The 19734-nt window shown below is 42.3% G+C and overlaps 1 protein-coding gene across 1 annotated transcript in view; it reads right to left on the bottom strand.

Moving 5' to 3' along the window:
• The window catches only part of KAT6A (lysine acetyltransferase 6A), a 1196154-nt gene that overhangs the window by 1170699 nt on the left and 5721 nt on the right, over nt 1-19734 (bottom strand). The window contains exon 2 of the mRNA XM_069214088.1: nt 8181-9062. Within this exon, the coding sequence (XP_069070189.1) occupies nt 8181-8777 (597 nt within the window). The 5' untranslated portion in view covers nt 8778-9062. The remainder of the gene's footprint in view (nt 1-8180; nt 9063-19734) is intronic.

Below are 19734 nucleotides of genomic sequence, written 5' to 3' on the forward strand. Positions count from 1 at the left end.
CAATAACAACACTAATTGTTTGAAACAATGAAGCAGAACCTGGGAGCAATTAAAGTCCCACAGTTCCCAGCTAAACCCAGAGTGGTACATGCCTACAAGCCCTTTTCTTTGATAAGCAAACCTCGGCCTGGGAATGGGCAATGGAACAGCAGTCCCTGCATTGACACACACCGCTGTCTGTGGGGACCAGGCAACAGGCACCTAAGGGTCCACAGTGATGCCGGCGGGGAAGCTGGTGTAGATGCATGACCTCCATGTGGGGCAGACGACTCGGAACTGGGTCACCCAAGTTGCAGCCATTTGAGAAGGTAGACCCAAGCCGGGACATTTCAGTCTCCAGGTGAGCACCATCCATGGACAGGAACCCCAGAGATGCAGCCCTTGCGATTCCTCACCTTGACTCATCATGATGAGATGTACGGTCATGACATGGAATGTCAATGGCTTACTTGTTAAAATAAAGAGTAGATGGTTTTGGTTTCATGCAACAACACACACCAGAGAGCTTACTGCTCTATGAAACACACCTTTGGGGCGCTAAATGGCTGTTCCAGGCCCGATATGGCTAAAACACAGCATATCACGCGGGGCACTCCTTCTGCATACACTCACGTTTCTCCCTGATGATGTCCCAGGTAGTCTCAGATGACCAAGGTAGATACCTGGTAATTGAAGGGATGGCAGTGGGACTATGTGCCCCAAAGTTGGCAGTCTCATTACTAGACAAGATAAAGTGGGGAGAGGCTACACCTCCCCAGCGGCAAAGCAATTCTGGGGGGCTATTTCAAAGCTGTGATGGATGCATTTACCAATTGCTCAGCTGATCAACTGTCTTGGCATGCTGTGGGGGGCAGGGAAAACATATGTAGAGAGAGTGGCCTGCTTGCACCTCCGAGCTGAAGGCAGATGCAAACAGCAACACACAGCAGAAGTAGAGGCCTGTATTGGACACCTAGAGACTGAATTATGAGAGCCACCTGTTTTCGCTCAGTAGAATTGAATTGTATCTAGATGAAGTAGGTCAGTGTTTGCTTGTGTTCACCAGTAGAGTTTATGAATAATGGTGGTGATTAAGGAGGGGGTGAGAGGGGAGTGGTTAGATTTAAATCCAGCAAAATGGTTTATCGGTTGACAACCCTCTGATAGCCAACCTGCCACTGAAGTCTGTATCAATGATAGAACAGGCAAAGATGGAACGCCCCAACTGACTGGGTGAAGCTTTGTGGATATGAACACAGGGAAAACCCTGGGCCAGACGGGTTCCTGATAAAATTATCCATCACAGCTATTCCCACCCCTCCTGGCCATGTATGATGAGACTGTTGGCAAAGGCAGCTTCCCAGAGGGCCTAGATGTTGCGACGATTGTAGTCCTACACAAAGAAGGACGTTCGCCGGAAGAATGCTCCTCATACAGACCCCTATCACTGATTAACAACAAACGTAAGCTCTATGCCAAGGTACTTGACAATCAACTTCTTAGGGTACTTTTGTCCCTATCCACCCAGACCAATGCGGCTTTGTGCCCCAGAGAAGCACAAGAAGCTGTATACAACAAGTGCATGCAGCGCTGGCATTTCAATCTTGAATGGAAGGGTTTAGTGCCTTTCTGCTCATTGATTGTGAGAAGGCATTTGATTCACTCAAGTAGAAATACCTATGGGACGTACTCCAGCAACTGCGACCACAGTTCTTATCCTATGTGAGGTTACTGTATGCTTACCCCACAGTTGAGGGGAGGTCAGGGGCATGAACAGAGTTCTATCTGGAGAATTTCATGTCCAGGGTGGTAACTGACAGGGGTGTCCCTTGTCACGTTACTCTTCACCATTACAATTGCGTTATTGGTAACATTGGTCAGATTTGAAGCATAGGTCTGATGTGCAGGAGATAAGGACAGGACTAAAGACTGAATCGCCCTATTTGTGAATAATGTCCTACTTTTTCTGTCCCAGCATGAGACCACCGGACCCTAGCACCTTCACATGCTAGACTTCTGGGGACAAGCATCGACCCTCGTAGTTAACTGGTCGAAGTCCTTAATTTTTCCAATCAGCAGCAAGGTGCTGACAGGTGACTGGCACTACAGAGTGCCTACTCAGCTTGCGCTACCTGGGTGTGTATATAGCTCCCTACTACCGGACCAAGATTGGACTTTGAAACTGACTCTGTTGGTGGCCAACATGCCAAGTGGACCTGTCTGCCGCTTAGTATTCTGGGGAGGTCAGCCCTCTTCAAGATGACTCAAAACCTAAGCTGCGGCACTCGTCGAACTCATATAAATTAACAGTAGTGTTACTCAGAATCTCCTATAGTTTCAGATGCTGTACAGCCATGCACTGTAATGAGACTAGGGAAAGGTATTAACTTATAGATAACCAAAACTCAAGTATTCACACTTAATATCATAATTGACCCAAATGTTCATTCATTAACTTCTGCCTCATTATGAATAAAATGGATTATGAGCAGGAGATACAAGCACAATTGGATGATAGCCTATGCTATGAAAAGTTGAGTAGTAACCCAATATTCAATTGGAAGCAATAGAGTGGTTTCTAAATAAGAAACCCGCCAATGTATGGCAACATACAAGGATGCTGTTAGACATGATTGCTTTGATTCTGTATAACAACAATTTTCTTTTTAAACAGGATTGGTTTAGACAAAAACAAGGTGTAGCCTTGGGCTCCAGGTTCTCCCCTTCTTACGCGGGCCTATTTATGGGTCTGTTTGAGGAGAGGTGGGTCTGGGGCTTGGGTGCAGCACATTGGCAGACGTTCATTTTATATTGGGGATGTTACATAAACGACTGCATAATGATTTGGACTGGCAGTGTCAATCAGTTGATGGAATTCATCGAATATTTGAATTCTAATAACATGAATGTTAAATTTACTCATCATTTTAGTGCGACAAGGATAGAATTTTGGGATGTGGAGCTATTTATTGACTAAGGTCATATACAAAGTAAATTTTTTTGCAAATTAACAGCTTGCAACACGGTGTTACATGCAGGTAGTGCCCATCCTAAATATCAAGTGGAGTCAATTCCCTATGGAGAGATGATTAGGGCACGTAGGAACTGTAGTAGAGACAAGGAATTCGAAGAATGTATTGAGGAAATGGGTAAACGTTTTGGAAGTAGAGGATATGGACAACATATTATTAAGAAAGCACAGGATAAAATAAGACGTTTACCGAGGCATGTTATACTAAAACCTAGACACAGTAGCCAGAACGAACAGGATGGGAATGAGGAAAAACTGAGATTAATTATGGATTTTACAGTCAAGGCTTGGATTTATTGGAAATATGTTACAAAACACTGGCATGTGTTATGTCAGGATGAAGTACTGAGGGAATTTGTGACTCAGACGCCAACATTGACTTTCTGTAGGGGGAGATCATTAAAAGATATTCTCAGTCCCAGTTTCTGGAAGACTTTCCCTAGGGTGAATTGGTTTTCAGCCCAAAAATTAGGTTTCTTTAGATGTGGTAATTGTGGACTATGTAAATGGGCATGTCATGGGAAAAAAGAATTTGCCAATAAATTGGGTGAGATTTCACAATAAGATCATACATTAATTGTAATACGTCATATGTGGTTTACATTATCATGTGCAAATGCAAACGATTTTACGTTGGGAATACAATCCGACCCCTTAAAGTGAGAATAGGGGAGCATGCAAGAGCAATTTTACAACAGGATGTCAGATACCCTCTGGTGGCACACATGATGTGTTGTGAATTTCAGCAGACTAGAAACTCTTTTGAGTTCTTTGGATGTGAACATATACCGAAGGACCCTAGAGGGGGGAATACGGAGTTAATCTTACAAAGAAAAGAGGTTATGTGGATAATGCGCCTAAGAGCTGTGGAAGAGGGATTAAATACTGATAGGGAATTGGAATATTTCTTATAAAAAAGCTACAATGTATGTAATATGTATTATGTGACATTAATTACTGTGAATTGAAGTGTTACACATACTGTTAAAAGGATGGTTTAAAACGTTTAATTTCAGGATATGTTCATAATGAGTTGTGTTATATACTTTGACAACCCCTGTCTGTTCCTTTATAGTGTGTAAGAACTGTAATATTTGTCTTCATGTGCAATGGGATAAGGACCAGGGGCTAAAAGAAGATGTGTTTAATGTTTTGGTAGGGAAGAAGAAACATGTATTTTCTGCATTGTTCTTAAATTAGATGTAAAAAGCTTGGGTTTGATTTCTTTAATATTCTAAAGTATAACCTATAGTCAGGAAGGGAAGATTTTGACTAACATCCAATAGCACAGTGTGTTTTTAGCTTCTCCTATTCACTATTGATCTGTATGGTCACACTGCTCCATTCACTTGGGCATATGCATGGTTCGAGTATTCTTTCTTTATTTAATATATATGATTCATCAAAAAGTGCATTGACACGTGGCACTATAATTATACATTATAAAAAGAAAAACACATTACTGACATATTTTATGCGTAGGGACTTTCGGGCAGGAATGTTGAAACAGGGGTTAATTTTACAGTGGAAACATTAAGAAATTATTGTTAAATAATATCGAACTGACATGTTTGTTTGCGCTACTCTTAGTTTTCTATTTTACTGTCTAAGTCCGCTTTCGTCTCGATGCTTGAAAGGTTCAATTTGACAGGGTTATGGGCAGAAACGTAGTCCTTCGTTGAGTTTCATGTTTGTTTTGAGGACGGGAATGGTAGTCCTCTTTTTGTGTTGTTGCCTCGAGGGTATAATATGAGGAAACACGGGTGCTGCGCGTTTAGCGTACTTGTGTCTGTTTCAGGGATGTTTGGTGTGGAACTCTGTACTTCGGAGTGTCGGTGGAGCCGCAATTTTTACTAATAAGGTACTGTTTAATAGCTCAGTTAAATGGCAAGATAGTATACTTGTAGTAGTTTATGTAAGTATCCTAACGACTTTATTTGACTGTAAGAAACGATAATGTAATTTATTATCTTCTTGGTCATTTCTCTGTTGCAGCGAACTAATGTCAATTACACTCAATATTTTCTTTGGAAGCAGTGATTTCAATATTGACATATCGATGGTCATGTCAGTGGAGGAAATTATGATTAGTTGAGTTATTGCATTCTAGAGGTAACTATGATAAGTTGTGTTGGGGCAGAAAGCCTGTTTGGATTTACGCACTGGGTATGGCAGTTAAGTATGTGGTTTTCAATTTGCTAACGTTGCATGGTAGTATCTGTTAAGACCTTCATTGATGTAATTATGGCAACATTATGGTTGGCACATGATTTGTTTTTTCCATACTCACGTCGGGTGCATGTACACACTAACATTCTGGCACTCATGATTAAGCACAGTAATTCAAAGTGGTGGAGTGGGGTGTCTATTCTTTCAGAACTAGAAAGTATAGTAATTAATATTGAAACTGATTGGTTGATCCATGGTGACTACTGCTGTTTTGTATTTAGAGCATGGGAGGTTCAATTACATTGCAACGATAGTCTCAGCCCTGATATTGGACGACACTTGGTGCACCAATTCTCCCTGAAGAATACACCACGTTTTGATGACAGTGCTCTTCAAGATGACGATCGTACCACCATTCTTATATGCTCTCCAAAAGTTCCCATAACTACTTCCACAAAAATGGTTCAGATGTCCAAGCCACAATAAGGTCATTTCGCTGGGTGGGTAAAACTCTGTGCAAAGCGTTTGCCAAATGTACACAATTCACTTACAGTGAAGGCATGACCACGGCCAATGTACATCTATATTTATGGGCATCAGATTAGGTGATCATCAATGACTGTCTATATCGCGGTTGGGCAGTCCAGTTGTTCGGAGGCTAAGGTAATGGAGTGGGAAACCATTATGGACATGCTACATGGGGCCCGCGATCCTCCAAACTCTCCCTGAGCTGTTGAGGGTGGTCCTGATGAAATGGAGAGCAGCATTACACTGGACAGGATGGGACCGCAAACTAACTCAAGACACCTCCCTCTGGAGCAGTCGATGGCTGCGACAGGTTGCCAAACTGCAAGCATTTGGCAAACGGAACCTGTTTGGAATCTCAAAGCTGGGGGATGTCTGAAAGGGATCTCATATGAAATCTTTTTAGATGTTGCAGACAGAATTCAGGCTACAACACTCACAGTTCTTCAGATTTCTCTAGCTCCGCCATGCGACTGAGTCTCAGGGGGACTCACTAGAAGAGATCCTCAAATTAAATCCCAGGGAAGCTCAAGCATTAATTGAAACCCTGAGGGGGAGGGGGATATCATGCACTTACAAATCACTGGTATTTAACTCACCCAACCTCTCCACGCCACTCCAAACTGGTGGGTGGGGGAAGGGGGGTGGAGGGGGGGGAAGAGATGGTGCGCTCACTTGAGGTTCGAAGCGGAGAGATGCCCTAATGGCCCCAGAGGAGCTAGCAATCTCATGGAGTCTCTGTCTGATTCAGCTGAAATACTTTCACATACCTGATATCAGTGAGACTGCTGAGGGCCTGCCTACGCTCATCAATGGCTTGCCCAAGGTGCAGGAAGGAGGAGTCTTTTTCCATATGGTGTGGTGCTGCTCCGTGATCTCGATAGTGAGGCACAGTGTTTCATACTCTGTCTCAGGTACTAATGTGACCTATTAGCTTCTCCCCTCAGTGGTTTTACTTCAAGATGTTAGGGAATCCAGGGGAGAAGAGCACTAGTGGGACTGGGCACCCTTATTACTAAACAAGATACTGCCTGCGCCTGGAATGCTCCACACCCTCCACTGATACTGGCATGGCGTAAAGAAATGGAGTGGTGTGCAATGCACGAGGAATCTGTGTAGGAGGCCAGAGGATGTCCCTACAAACTTAAGAAAATATGGGGTCAATGGTGGACGTACTATTGACTAGAATGACTGATACATTTTTCTGTACTGTATGGCACACAATGATAACTTTACTGATTGTAACTTAGTTCTCTTTGTTTTGGTTCATAATTTCTTCTCTCCGTCTCTGGACCAACATGCTTCTTCATGGTTTCATTCCTTCATTTTCCTTACTTAACTCTAGAATGACCACCTTATGTCTAGCGCTCTGATCCTACTCTATTTGTTTTCAAGAAGCTACTTAAGGAGGATCTCATCTGCTGATTGTGGCAGTGAGAAGGTAATCTTGTGCCTCAGAGTTTCTATTTTTTATTTTGCATTGTACTGCTTCCTACTTGCTTGCAAAGTGCATTGAATAGAGACATTATATTAAGAAACCCCTGAAAAACTGATTCGGACGCCATCCAGCCCCTCCCTTTTAAGTAAGGTGCAGAAAAGGTGGCAAAGATAACAGCCTTGCTAGAATCCAACCCCATATACAATGAGTTTTGGCAGTTAAAGAGGCATTGTCAGGGATATGTTATAAAAGAATGCTAACATAACCGGTCGCCTCACTTCACTGGATTAAAAGGGATAAATGGATTTTTCTCCAAAACAAGTAGATTTATCAGGTGTTGCCTTTTTGGACAAGTAGATGTTTAATAAATGCCACACCCTTCAAACACTTTTAGAAGTCTAATACAGAACATCAACCTTTTTCGTCTAGGCCACCCTCACCACACAGTCTTCCAACACAAGCTTGCTCTGGTCTGTAAAGAGTAGAACAAGGTAAACCCCTGCAAAGCACCCTAAGAGTAGGTGCATGCTATGTGAACACCAAGAAACAATAACTACCATAATCCACAGTCCATAGGTTGAACACAATCACCTACCAAAATGCCTTGATGTGACACCACCTGTCCAGTATACTATAATCTTCCGTAGTACACACCACCATTGGCCCCTCCGCATGACACCATCAATGATGCTTCTGTGTCACTTCCAACAAATCAAAGTAGGAATACCACCCTGATCTAGACACCATGAACTTGTACAACAAGAAACAGCAATACCCCATTTTTTATAATTTCTTGTCACTGTCCAATACAAAGAAGCCACTGTGAGTTGGTGTGTTTCACGTAATCAATTCAAGTGCAGCTTCTGAGACTGGGATGTCTCAGAATAGGAGAGACAGCACCATCCAAGGGCAAACACAGCAGAATATTGCACAAACACCATGAGGAAAGCAGAACAAAGGACAAGGACTCAAAGTACTTGTTGCGTTGGACACAAACATAGGCAATGGTCACTGGGTACACCCAGAAACAAACCTTACCTTATCCTTCTCATGTGGCAGAAGGCAGACTGGTGGCAAACAGGACAGTGACTCGTAGACCTGATGCTTCTCATTGCGCCCTTTAGTGTTAAGACGATATAACACACCATCTTTGAGAACACGCCCATGTCCCACTGCCCGCTTGATAGCCAGTCGCAGCTGTTGGTGAAAAACAGAAGAGCTACTGCAATCATAAAATGCAGCCACATCCTTCTGGCCTTTCAGAAACCGTTCAATGTTCTTGAGTGAGGAGCCTGCAGGCTGCCCCAAGCCTTCCAGGCTTCGACAGATGAGTTTATTCCAATCCAAATCACACTTCCCATCTTCCTTAATTTGGGTCCGTGGTTGTGGAATGAACACTCTCCCAGGATTCTCCGGATCCTTGTAGGAGTTCTGCCCATTGTTGGAGACTTTTAAAATGGTGCCATCTTTAACACTCAGATCCAGCTGCTCTAGCACAGTCTTGCGGTCGAGGCCATGCGATGATGAGACAGCGTTGCATATTCTCTCCTCTGATGGACGCTGTTTCTGTTTCTTGATCTTCCGGATTGCCTCCAGAAGCCACCCGGTGTAAAGAGGGTTAGCGAGTTTTACCATGGTGAAGTGGCTGCTGTCTCCATAGGACTGTTAGCCCTTATACCGGTGCTAAAATTGCCCGGCTTGGAAGAAAGAGATTTTTGGAAGCAGTTAATCATAGCATTCAAACTGGGTTGTTCCACATGGTCGTTTACCAGGAAAATTAAAACAAGCATAAAAAAAATAAAAGTTAGGAAATACTGATTTAGAAAATGACTGACTTTCCAACCATTTTCAGAAGATAATTTTGTGGATTGCCTTCAATAAATTCTGCTTTGGGTTTCCTCACCGTTGGTGCAGCTAAACCTGGAAAAGAAAAAAAAAGAGGCTTAGGCTAGTAATATCCACGTTAGAAGCATCTTGTTCACAGACATTTCTGAGAAACTCGTGGGATTCCCCGGGCTACATTTCAGGCATCTACTTCCTGGTTCAATATTAATATGTCTTTTTATGCTATTTGACCAGCATCTGTGTAACAGCCCTATAATACTTGACTTGTATCATAGGTAGTAGGTAAAGGCCTGCTAATGGGTCTCCAAGATCATCAATGATCACTAAACAATAAAAACTAGAAGGAATAGTGCCTCAAGGATGGCAGCATCTTATGGAGACACAATGATGATGTGCTACGCGTTCAACAACAAGTCTATAGGCATGTGAGTCAACTGCAGGCAATGGGGAAAACACTTCCTTGTCAGCAGTTCTTAAGGATGAGAAGCTAGCAACAACCTTTCCTCTTCAAGCTGAAAGCTCCACTTGGTCATTTGATGCGTGGAGCCAGTGGGAATTTCTTTTCTACAGTACACAGTCTGAAAACCTTACATCAATATATGCCTCTGTTTACAACATGCCCCTCTCTACCTGCCCAGAACAGTTATTTCTCTAGTGTGTTTAGGAATATACTCACATTCATTCTACAACAGGCCCCTTTACCTAAAATTGTCTCCACTCTCTATCTTCAAAAGTCCTCCTCTCTCGGTCTATAACGACTCCACTGTCTAGGTGTAAGTGGGAGGAGATTTACACAAAATTAAAGAGGGGAGACTGCTGTGTTTGTGCAAATACATGGTGTATCTTATGTATTCCCAAAGGTGTTATCTCATGCTACACACTTACTAACATACTCTTGTCCCTACATGAATACAACCAAATAATGTTCCTTTGTACCATGTTTCTTTGTGCAACACCTCGGTTACAATATTTACACAAATAAACTTTTAGACATAAAGAATGAAATAAGAAAAGGTGGAACTGAAACAGAGAAAAAAAATACTCACATTTTACAGGTAGGACTACTGTGAACTAGAGAGTGTTGCCAGATTAATGGACAAAAATTATGTCTCATCTACAACAGTTCTCATATATATATATATATATATATATATATATATATATATATATATATATATATATATATCAGGGGTGTGGAATTTATTAAAATATCTACTTGTCCAGGGGACAGGTTGCTTCTCAAATCTACTTGTCCTGTAAAATGATCTACTTGTCCCTTTGGTGCCATGTAGTGTGGCGCCAAATTACGGCAGCAATCTCATTATATAAGAGCTCTGATAATAACCTCTCTGATTATGCCAGGGCTACTACCATAGTAGGGCTTGAATACTTGCAGTTTCAATCCCTACTGTAGCAATTTCCTTATTTTGCCACCTTTCTGCAGATCTGCTTACTGGGGCTGGAGGAAGCAGTAAGCAATAGTTCCAGGGCTGGAATGCCTTTGAGTCTGCAAACCTACTAACCTGCATGTTTTAAAGATTTTCACCAGCTTCTCTCTAATATTTTCCCATAATAAGAAAGGTTGGACATTTACTCCTGACAATGGCAGAATTAGAACTTCTTCCAGGGTTGGGAAGAAAGTGGCTGGAGGGAAAATGAACTTGCAAATGCTCAATAGATTTTCACATGAGCAAATCTACACATGCGTATTTACCCATGCTAAAATACAGTTCACAAATATTTTATAGGGGTACGACATATATCATGGGTGCACTTTTGTGACTTTCTTTAAGAATCTGGGGCCACATGTGGTTCAGATTTGCGACCCGCAAATTGTGAGTCAGAGCGAGTCGCAATTTGCGAGTCGCAAATCCGAATGTAGGATGGTGTCCCTGACACCATCCTACATTCGCAAGGGCTTCGCAAATGCCCACCTCATGAATAATCATGAGGTGGGTCGCAATTTGCGACCCCCTTGCGAATGACGGCCCTCACAGGGATGGTGGCCTGCTGGAGACATCAGACCACCATGTCTGTGACTGCTTTTCAATAAAGCAGTTTTTTTGTAATGCAGCTCGTTTTCCTTAAAGGAAAACGAGATGCATTACAAAAACGAAAAAACAAACGTTTTCGTTTCATTTTTTCAGAGCAGGCATTGGTCCTTCGCAGAACAATCCTACATTGCACTGCAAGTTGCAATTAGGAAGGGAACACCCCTTCCTAATTGCGAGTCGCAAACCCGTTTTGCGATTCGGTAACCAGGTTACCGAATCGCAAAACTGGGTTTGTGCATCGCAATGTGCTTTTTGCACGTCGCACACAGCGCAAGTCGCTGTTTACGACATGCAAAAAGCTACCTACATGTGGGTCTTGGTCCCTAATTAGGTCTGGTGTTAACAAAGACATTTTGTTTTTATTAAACTTCTATTTCTCTCTCTTTCGGCTGGCTTTACTGTGAGTGATTGCATTCTGCTCTTCCACAAGGAGCATATTGGCACACAAAGTAGTTTTGTTCAGTGTCAGGAACTACAGTGGCAATCAGTGACGTTACGAAACTGGAGGGTGCCCCTTTGCAAAGAACTTGGAGGAGCCCCCTATCCAGACTCACTTAGGGCAGGTGCTGTGCTGAAGGGGCCCCCTGGAGGGCGGCTGCGGGGCCTTTGTTATGCCACTGGTGGCAACTTGTTCTTTTAGAGTTCAAAAACGTTTTTTTTTTTTTTGCCAGTGTTTGTTACAATGTTGAGGGCCTGGTAGCTCCCACAACAATAAAGTGTTACAAAAGCCATGTCAAAACAAGACACGCATTGATTAAACTAAAAGACTTATAAAAATATGTCAGATCAGTTGGCTTTGTCAGTGTTTGTTTATTTTCATGCTTCCCATAATCGTGTTGAAAATGGTTACACTGATTTTCCATTAGAAATATTTTTGGGAAATACTAGCATGCATCAAAACATTTTACTAAATGACACTTCATTTGCATCTAATCAGAGAGCATTCTGGGAGCATTATACTTAGCCTCATAGCCTAAACTTTTCAAACATGTGTATACACGTTTTTTTTTTTGTACTGGAACCAACGTCAGTAGTGAAGTGTGACCTTAAAACATTTATTTACAGCACTCACCCTAATAATGAAGGCTTTCAAATAATGAACCATAAAAACAAGTTCGAACAGCATTATCTATTGGAAACACATTACCTCAACTCCAGACAGTTCCACTCTCTGTAAACAGGCAACCAAAGGGTTTGTGCTGCAGAGGGTTGGGCCTACTTGTCCCAAGGACAAAGTAAACATAAAAACTTGTTGCCCTTGACCCCAAACAAGATGTCCCGTCGGGCGATAGGAATTCCACATCCCTGTATATATATATATATATATATGTATATATATAAATATAAATATGATACGTGTAATGCAGTTCTAGTTAGTTCCATGCAGGTACCTTTCTAGTCTTAGACAGTCCATTTTCTTTCTGTGTAATCTACAATTTTCCCCTCTCTAACTACAAGTTTGACTCTCTCAATCTAAAGCAGCCTTCTTTCTAGTCCACAACAGTATTCTCTCCAAGCAAATACTGTCCCCTCTGCCGATCTACAACCACCCCCTTTAGCAGCCCCATCCATTTTATTTCAATAACAGTTTACACCTGTTCATCGTTAAAGAGCCATCAGTCTTTCTAGCTGATGACACTCTTCCTTTGTATGCAAGATACTCCCTGTAGTCTGCAACAGTCTTCTCTCCATAGTCTTTTCCAGTTCCATGTCCATTCCTCTTTGTGTACAGCATTTCCCTTAGTCTATCTAGAGCAGTTTTTCTGTCTCGCTGACCGGAAGGCACCACTTAACTAAAACAATTTACCCTCTTTGGTATCCAACATTAATCTTTGTGTTCTCTAGCTCCATCTACTGTAATATGCCTCTTCTCCCACACCACCGACTGCAATCTTACTTATGAGTCTTCAAGGCCTCTTTTTTTCTTTCATCAGTCTTCTCAAAGAAAACAGTTCTTACCTTGTGCCTACGACCGTCTCCTCTCTAAGTTGCCTAAGACCACCCAAGCTCTCTCATCTGCAGGTCCTTGTTCTCATTTTCCAATGGCCCTCTATGGCTGACAACCATCTTCTAGCGCATTTGAGTCTATTAATCATGTTTACTGACATCCTTTCCCTCTTGCCTACCATTATCCTCTAGTACTGCATATCATTCATCATCCTCTCTAACAATTAATCCACCTTCACTTAATTGTACCTTACTAAACTGAAGTAAGAACAACTACCAGTTTGTCCACTTGGTAGAATATTATGGTAAGGTAAACACAAAGACCATCTGATGAGAACAAATACAATCCATGTACTGTATTACATATTGTAGAAAACAGATAATGTGGGTGATGCCGTGCTCACTGCAAATGAGAAAAAAAACACTAGAAAAATAACATGGTAAACACCTTTAGATAAGATAAACTGGTCCAAGAGAAAACAAATCTATACAAATGGCACAAAATGATTGAGAGGTATCAGAAGATGGTCTCTTTTATCTGTCCTTGACTATGTTATTACTCCTTAATTGCTTCTAATTTCAGGATATTCTTGTGTTTTACCTTGTTGTGTACTACATTACCAAGTTGAAGATCAGCTCTGGATAAACAAAAAGCTCTAGCTGACGAAATTCAACATTGCGCTTTTTTCTGTTTGACTCCAACGAGATTTGGTTAACTCTTTCGTCCTATCCACTGACTGACTAATATTCCTGTTGAGTATAGACTAATTCAATTGCGCAAACTAAACAAAAAAGCATTTGCAACGCAATTGGTCTCGCATTAGTGGAAGTTAGAGCTCTGGGCATAAAATATATATTTTTTTTTTTACTTTTGTTTTTTTGTATGCAGTGGAGTGATGATATTTGCATAGCGATGTTGCCATTCGTATGACACTGAGTTGCAGGATAACCAGAAAATTGGAAATATGTTACAAGTGAAGGGAGACAAGAGTAATATGCTGGCTGGAAATAAAAATACGTCCGTCGCTTATACCCGTGCAAAACGTGAGCAGCATGGTTACAAAGAGCCACGGTACACATTATATAAATTAAAATAAGGAAAACTGCTGATAAGCATCATGTTAATCGTTTTCCACTCTACGCATCAACCAGGTATTCCAATACCTCCAGGAATGGTGCATTTCCCACCCGGGGAAAACAATGAGGGTTATTTACAAGCCCCTTGCGCTGCCGGTGTACCACTTTTAATATGGGAAAAAGTGACGTACAGGCAGCTCAACGGGCTGGTGAATAAGTCTCAACGTTGTTCAAAGAAAGAGGAGAAAAAGAAAGTAGTGCTTCACTGGCAAACTCTGTAAAGTGGCGCGATGTGTGGTTGTGAATAAAACCAATCTGCCTACTTTGCGACCACTCGGTCTTGCTTTGTTTAGTCCCCCCCCCCTCTGTATTTTGAACCTTTTTTTTCTCTGTCCGTCCCAAGGCTGCACTTTGGAAAAGAAAAATGTCACAAAAAGATGACATTTGCAGCCAAAGTGTTCCTTTCTTTTTTGGATCCATTTTACAGGGGAACAAATAAACAAAAGGAAAGAGAGGGTGAGGTCCGTATGTTGAAGTCATGGTTTTCGCCAAGCGGGGAAGAATAATGCCATCAGCTAAGCACAGAATCGTGCGCTGTGCTGATACACAAGCCGCGGAGCAAGCCTAAAAGAGTGCGCAGGAAGGAACATACATAAAATAAACAGTGTTGGGGGAAGGGTGGGGGAGATGGCCCAGGGAGATTAAGTGACAGCACTGCAAATGAAGCAATAATTTTTATTAAATTAAAATTGTGGGAGGGGCGGGGTTGTGGGGGGGCACAGGGAGATTAAGTGACGGCACTGCAAATGAAGTGGTAATTTATTTTAAAAGAAAAAAAGCAGAGACCTTGGAGGGGTGTTAAGGGTGGGCTAGCAGCGTTGTGGGAGAAGGGGATTGTGGTGAGGCACTGGGAGATTAAGTGACGGCAGTGAAAATGAAGCAGTAATTTTTATAACATTAAAAGAAAAAAGCAAGCAGAAGCAGACACCTTGGAGGGGTGCTGGGGACAGGCAAGCAGTGCTGTGGGAGGGGTGGGGGGTTGGCACAGAGAAATTAAGTGACGGCACAGCAAATGGCTGCACTAGTGATCAGGGAGAGTATGGCCAACAAAACACAAACATGGCTTCTAAAGTAAATACGCGGCTGGGCATTGCACTGGGCACCGAAGAGCTGAGTGCAAAGCCCGCCCCCTGCACGGCTACCACCCGCAAGCCACTGCCTCCTCATGCAACACAACCAAAAGGAACCATTAGTGAAATCGCCATCAGAGTAAACGTGACACACCAAGGAAGGACAATTACATGTAACACACAAATAAAATGAGAGAAGGCATGGGGAGAGCAGGCTGCCATGAGCAGGAAACAACCCGCAATGTTGAAAATGAACGCAGAGTCGCCGTCAAAAGGTGCATGGCCTCCAAAATAAAACAACAATTAAACCTGCATGGTAAACAAACGAGTAAGACAGCATGGAGGAGGGAGGAAAGTTTTGGAATGCACATCAAATGTGACAAGATAAGAATTACTACCCTGTTTACAGCAGAGCCCTGTAAGACGAGCACTCCTCTCCAATGCTCCAGATGAAAGAGCAAAGTAGTCCCTGAGCACATCTTAAAATGGTGAGCAGTGTATTTAGATTGTATTTGGCCTGATTTCCTAGGAGTAGACAAAAAAAAGGTGGGACAAAGAGTAAGATTACCCAGTAGCAAGCAAGGATTTTTAAAGGACACTGGCATACACAAATCACAATGATAGCGTGGAACTGAACCTCACAAACCATCTACAACAGGTTGATAAGCGACAGAACAAGCACTGTTTAGACTCGACCTAAAAAGGCAGTGGTTTGTTCTATTTTTAAAGACTGTCATGTAAAAAGAGTAATACATGCATCTCTACTTCATTCCAGCGCACAACAATTGAACTATACAACACGTACTGACAATGTTGGAAACTCAGCATTAGCTATAATCCTTAAAAGCATCTTCTTTCTTGAAGTCTTGGAACTCCTATCCAATCAAGTCCTCGCTAAAGAAGAGCGCCATCTATGGAGTCAATTGTAATGTTTATTCAGAATAGCCACATAGCCATTTCAACTCTTCAATCCTTAATGTAGAGAAACATTTCCAGCTCTACACTAAACCAACTAGTGTCAAAGCACTCTTGAAGTGGACATCTTCAGAAAAGAATGCCCTGCAGGGAACAACAGTGAAGTATAAAAAACAGTGATGGGTAGAATGTTTGAAATAATATCAGGCACTGTTAATTACTCAGGCTGCACCCCAGTCCATCATAATTTTGCACACCATGCACCTCAGTTTGGATTCAGTAATATGCAAGTCAGTTTTGACCCTGCCAATGGGACAGTCAAGCCTAAACTGGCAGTCCAGGTCCACCCTGAACCGGAACACAAGCAAGCAAACCAGGACCAGTTTTGCCCTTATTAGGGCTCATTAGCCTAGTATAGCTAGACTCGTGGAACCATAAGCGTATCCCATTAAAGGGGAGCACCAGAGAGCCATGCTCCATGATGGCCACCTGAAAGAGTGGCACTGTGACCAGGGCACTGAAATCTATTGAATAACATCCTACACAACCCCATCAAACAGTAACTTAGAAGAGCCATGGACTCTAATCACAGCAGCATTTAGCTGAAGCAATTCCAGGACTAAGCGAAAGGTGAGTGGTTGAAAAGACAACAGGAGCTGTGGCAATTGAATGGCCCGGCCTGCTAAGGAGCATCGCCAGCGCCTGGAGAGACTCAAGGTGAAAGACACTGCCACAATTGCAGTTGACATCTGAGGCAGTAGGGGTTCATAGCAGTGCTGGACTGCTGTGGCTTTCAGGGACACAATGAAGGTGAAAGCAAAACGAAGGAGAAGCTCTGGCCTACGAGAATAGTCTAGAGTAAAGGCTTAGGTACTTAGCTTGGGGACAAGCCAGTTATGGGCTGAAACAAGGCCAGCGGGTACAGTTCCTCGAGAAAGGAGGTCATTGACAATGTTGCAAGTAGGGACACAGAGATGTATTAATGTCAATGAACATGGAGGAGTGAAGCTGTGCCACTATGCGAGAATACAAAGAGTCTGAGAGAACCCCTAGAATTTACTGATCCTTGTATGGAAAGAACTAATGTTCTCACAGGATAGGGCTGATAATTTGACACGCTGTAAACTAAGCAAGGACCACCACAAAATAGTAGAGACATCAGCCAATCAGTCCAGGTCATCATGCAGTAAACCTGGACGTTAGATGCATTAGCTCAACTGGTCAATATTGTGGCCAAGTGCTTTGGATAAGAATGTACTTACTACCTATACACAGTTCTATTTGTGATGCTCCCAAGGCAGGCACAGGAAAGTGTTTTAACAACACTCTAAGTGGAGAAGCACTGCTCAGTAATACCAGATTCAAAATGGGTAAAGCAGAGCAAAAGCAGGGAATATTATCCTTCAAGGATAGATGATCCACAAGAGAGACTGCCCTCGAGAGAGGAGGATAAATCAATCGCTGCTCATGGGTCAGCGTCTAGGGACATGGAAGACTTTTTAAAACATTGCTACTAGAAATGAAATGGTGTCTTCAAGCCATTGAAATATAAATACCCTAGCTGAACGCATGGACAGACAAAGATAGAATTGAAAAACAGCTAGCACCTTGACATGATAGTATGACGACTATCGAATACTGAAGATGATGCAGCCGAACAGAGGGAAAAGATACAAAAGCTAGAGATGGACCTGGGCTCAATATGCATGAAAAAATAAGATTTAGCAGCATGTTTGAAGTGGAATAACCTGCAAATAAGAGGGAGACCAAAATACATAAATACTGGACCTACAATGCCATCCATTCAGAATTTGCTGAAGTCTCTGTTTGAATCAGACACTCACCCTCCATGCATACTGTTCTCTGCGCCCAGGCTGTTGCCTATGGCCCCTACTAGACCCATGTTATAAAAACTACTAATCTACTGTGAAGTTGCCCTGGGACACAAACTTGATCTATAAAGGTTTCGCGATATATCCCTGTACCGTGAATTCATGATTGCTGTCCTTGAGGCCCACAAGACATTTACCCAAGTAAGAAAGAAACTATAACAGTGTGCTTGCAATACACAATGTTGTACTCGATCACACTAAAGGCCACTCACAATAACAAGTTTATTTTCTTCACTAACCCCAGAGCAGCAATGTCCTTTTTTTTGCAGAAGGATGTAATGCAGTTCTCAGTGCAGGGAATGGGTGACATTGGGTCACCTTAGTCGCAACCGACAACAGTACTGAATAGGGATTACATTTGGGGGGATACAGTGACATGGCATTATGGAGAAAAAGACCGGTTGAGCAGAAAGCTGGCCTGATTATTAAATCCCAGTTTTGCCAAGGGGAGATTCTGGATATTTCCAATGATAAAGGCATGAAACACACTCAGTCCCAAAACATTCTCCTGAAATTCACTAAATTTCACTCTGAGCTTTATACAGACAGCAGAGATGACCACTTTAAGAAATATCCCTCTGATGCCATTATAGTGTGGACTGAAGCCCATGAAAGAGAAAGATTAACTGAACCAATTCCAATTGTAGGGATCAAAGTGGTGATTACATCACCTCATGGGGGGAAATCACCAGGGTGAGACAGTCACAAAATTGTTTAAAGAATATCCTGATATACTGGCTCACCGTCTCCTAGAGGGGCTGGGAGAGGCGAGAGAGATGAGCTTGCTACCCCCATTACGGGAAGCAACAGTTTCTGCCCTCCAGAAACTTAACAATACTCCAGCTGATTGCACCTCCTATAGGCATGTTATGCTAATTAATTTGAACACCATAATTCTAGCCAAATTATAGGCCATCAATTGTATCCATACATGAAAGGATTGGTACCCTCAGAACAATCTGGGTTTACCCCTAAGTGTTCGACCTCTGATAGTCTGTGTACTTTTTTCTCTTTCATATACCAAATAAACCCAAGTGAACACTATGGGCCTGATTTAGAGTTTGGCAGATGGAGTTTCTCTGTCACAAAGGTGACAAATACCCTGTCCGCTGTATCAAGATTCCATTATATCTAATGGACATTGTAATACGGCAGACAGGATATCTGTCATGTTTGTGACAGGGTTACCCGTCCGCCAAACTCCAAATCAGGCCCTATATTACTATATGCTCATATAGCATTTGACTCCCTTAACTGGTTCTACCTATTTCTAGTCTTGAAGAGACTGAGCTGAGAGGGGATATAAACATCTGGAGTGATCTATTATACACTAGCTCACGTGCACAAATTAAAATAAATGGACATTTGGACTCCATCATCAATATAGGCAGGGGCACTAAACAGGGGTGAATATTTCTGCACTCAGAGAATTTCTTCGTTTTGGACAGGTCTCAGTGGTTCCAGAAAAACTGGACTAAAACTATAATAATCTTGTTAACAAACAACACTCCTAAACCTGACTCTGAGTTCTCTTTCTTATCACTTGGCTTTAAAGATCTACAAAGACCCACCAACATTAATACAAGAGAATTATGACCATCCCTAGTCAAAATGCAAGACAGTGTGTCAAGATGGCAATCCCTTCCGATCTCAATGGCTGGGATAACAGCAGTCATAAAAATGGTATTCCTGCCTCAAATGCTATACCTTTTTTCGTAACATATCCTTCACA

The sequence above is a fragment of the Pleurodeles waltl genome, chromosome 11 (assembly GCF_031143425.1).
Source record: "Pleurodeles waltl isolate 20211129_DDA chromosome 11, aPleWal1.hap1.20221129, whole genome shotgun sequence".
Taxonomy (NCBI): Eukaryota; Metazoa; Chordata; class Amphibia; order Caudata; family Salamandridae; genus Pleurodeles; species Pleurodeles waltl.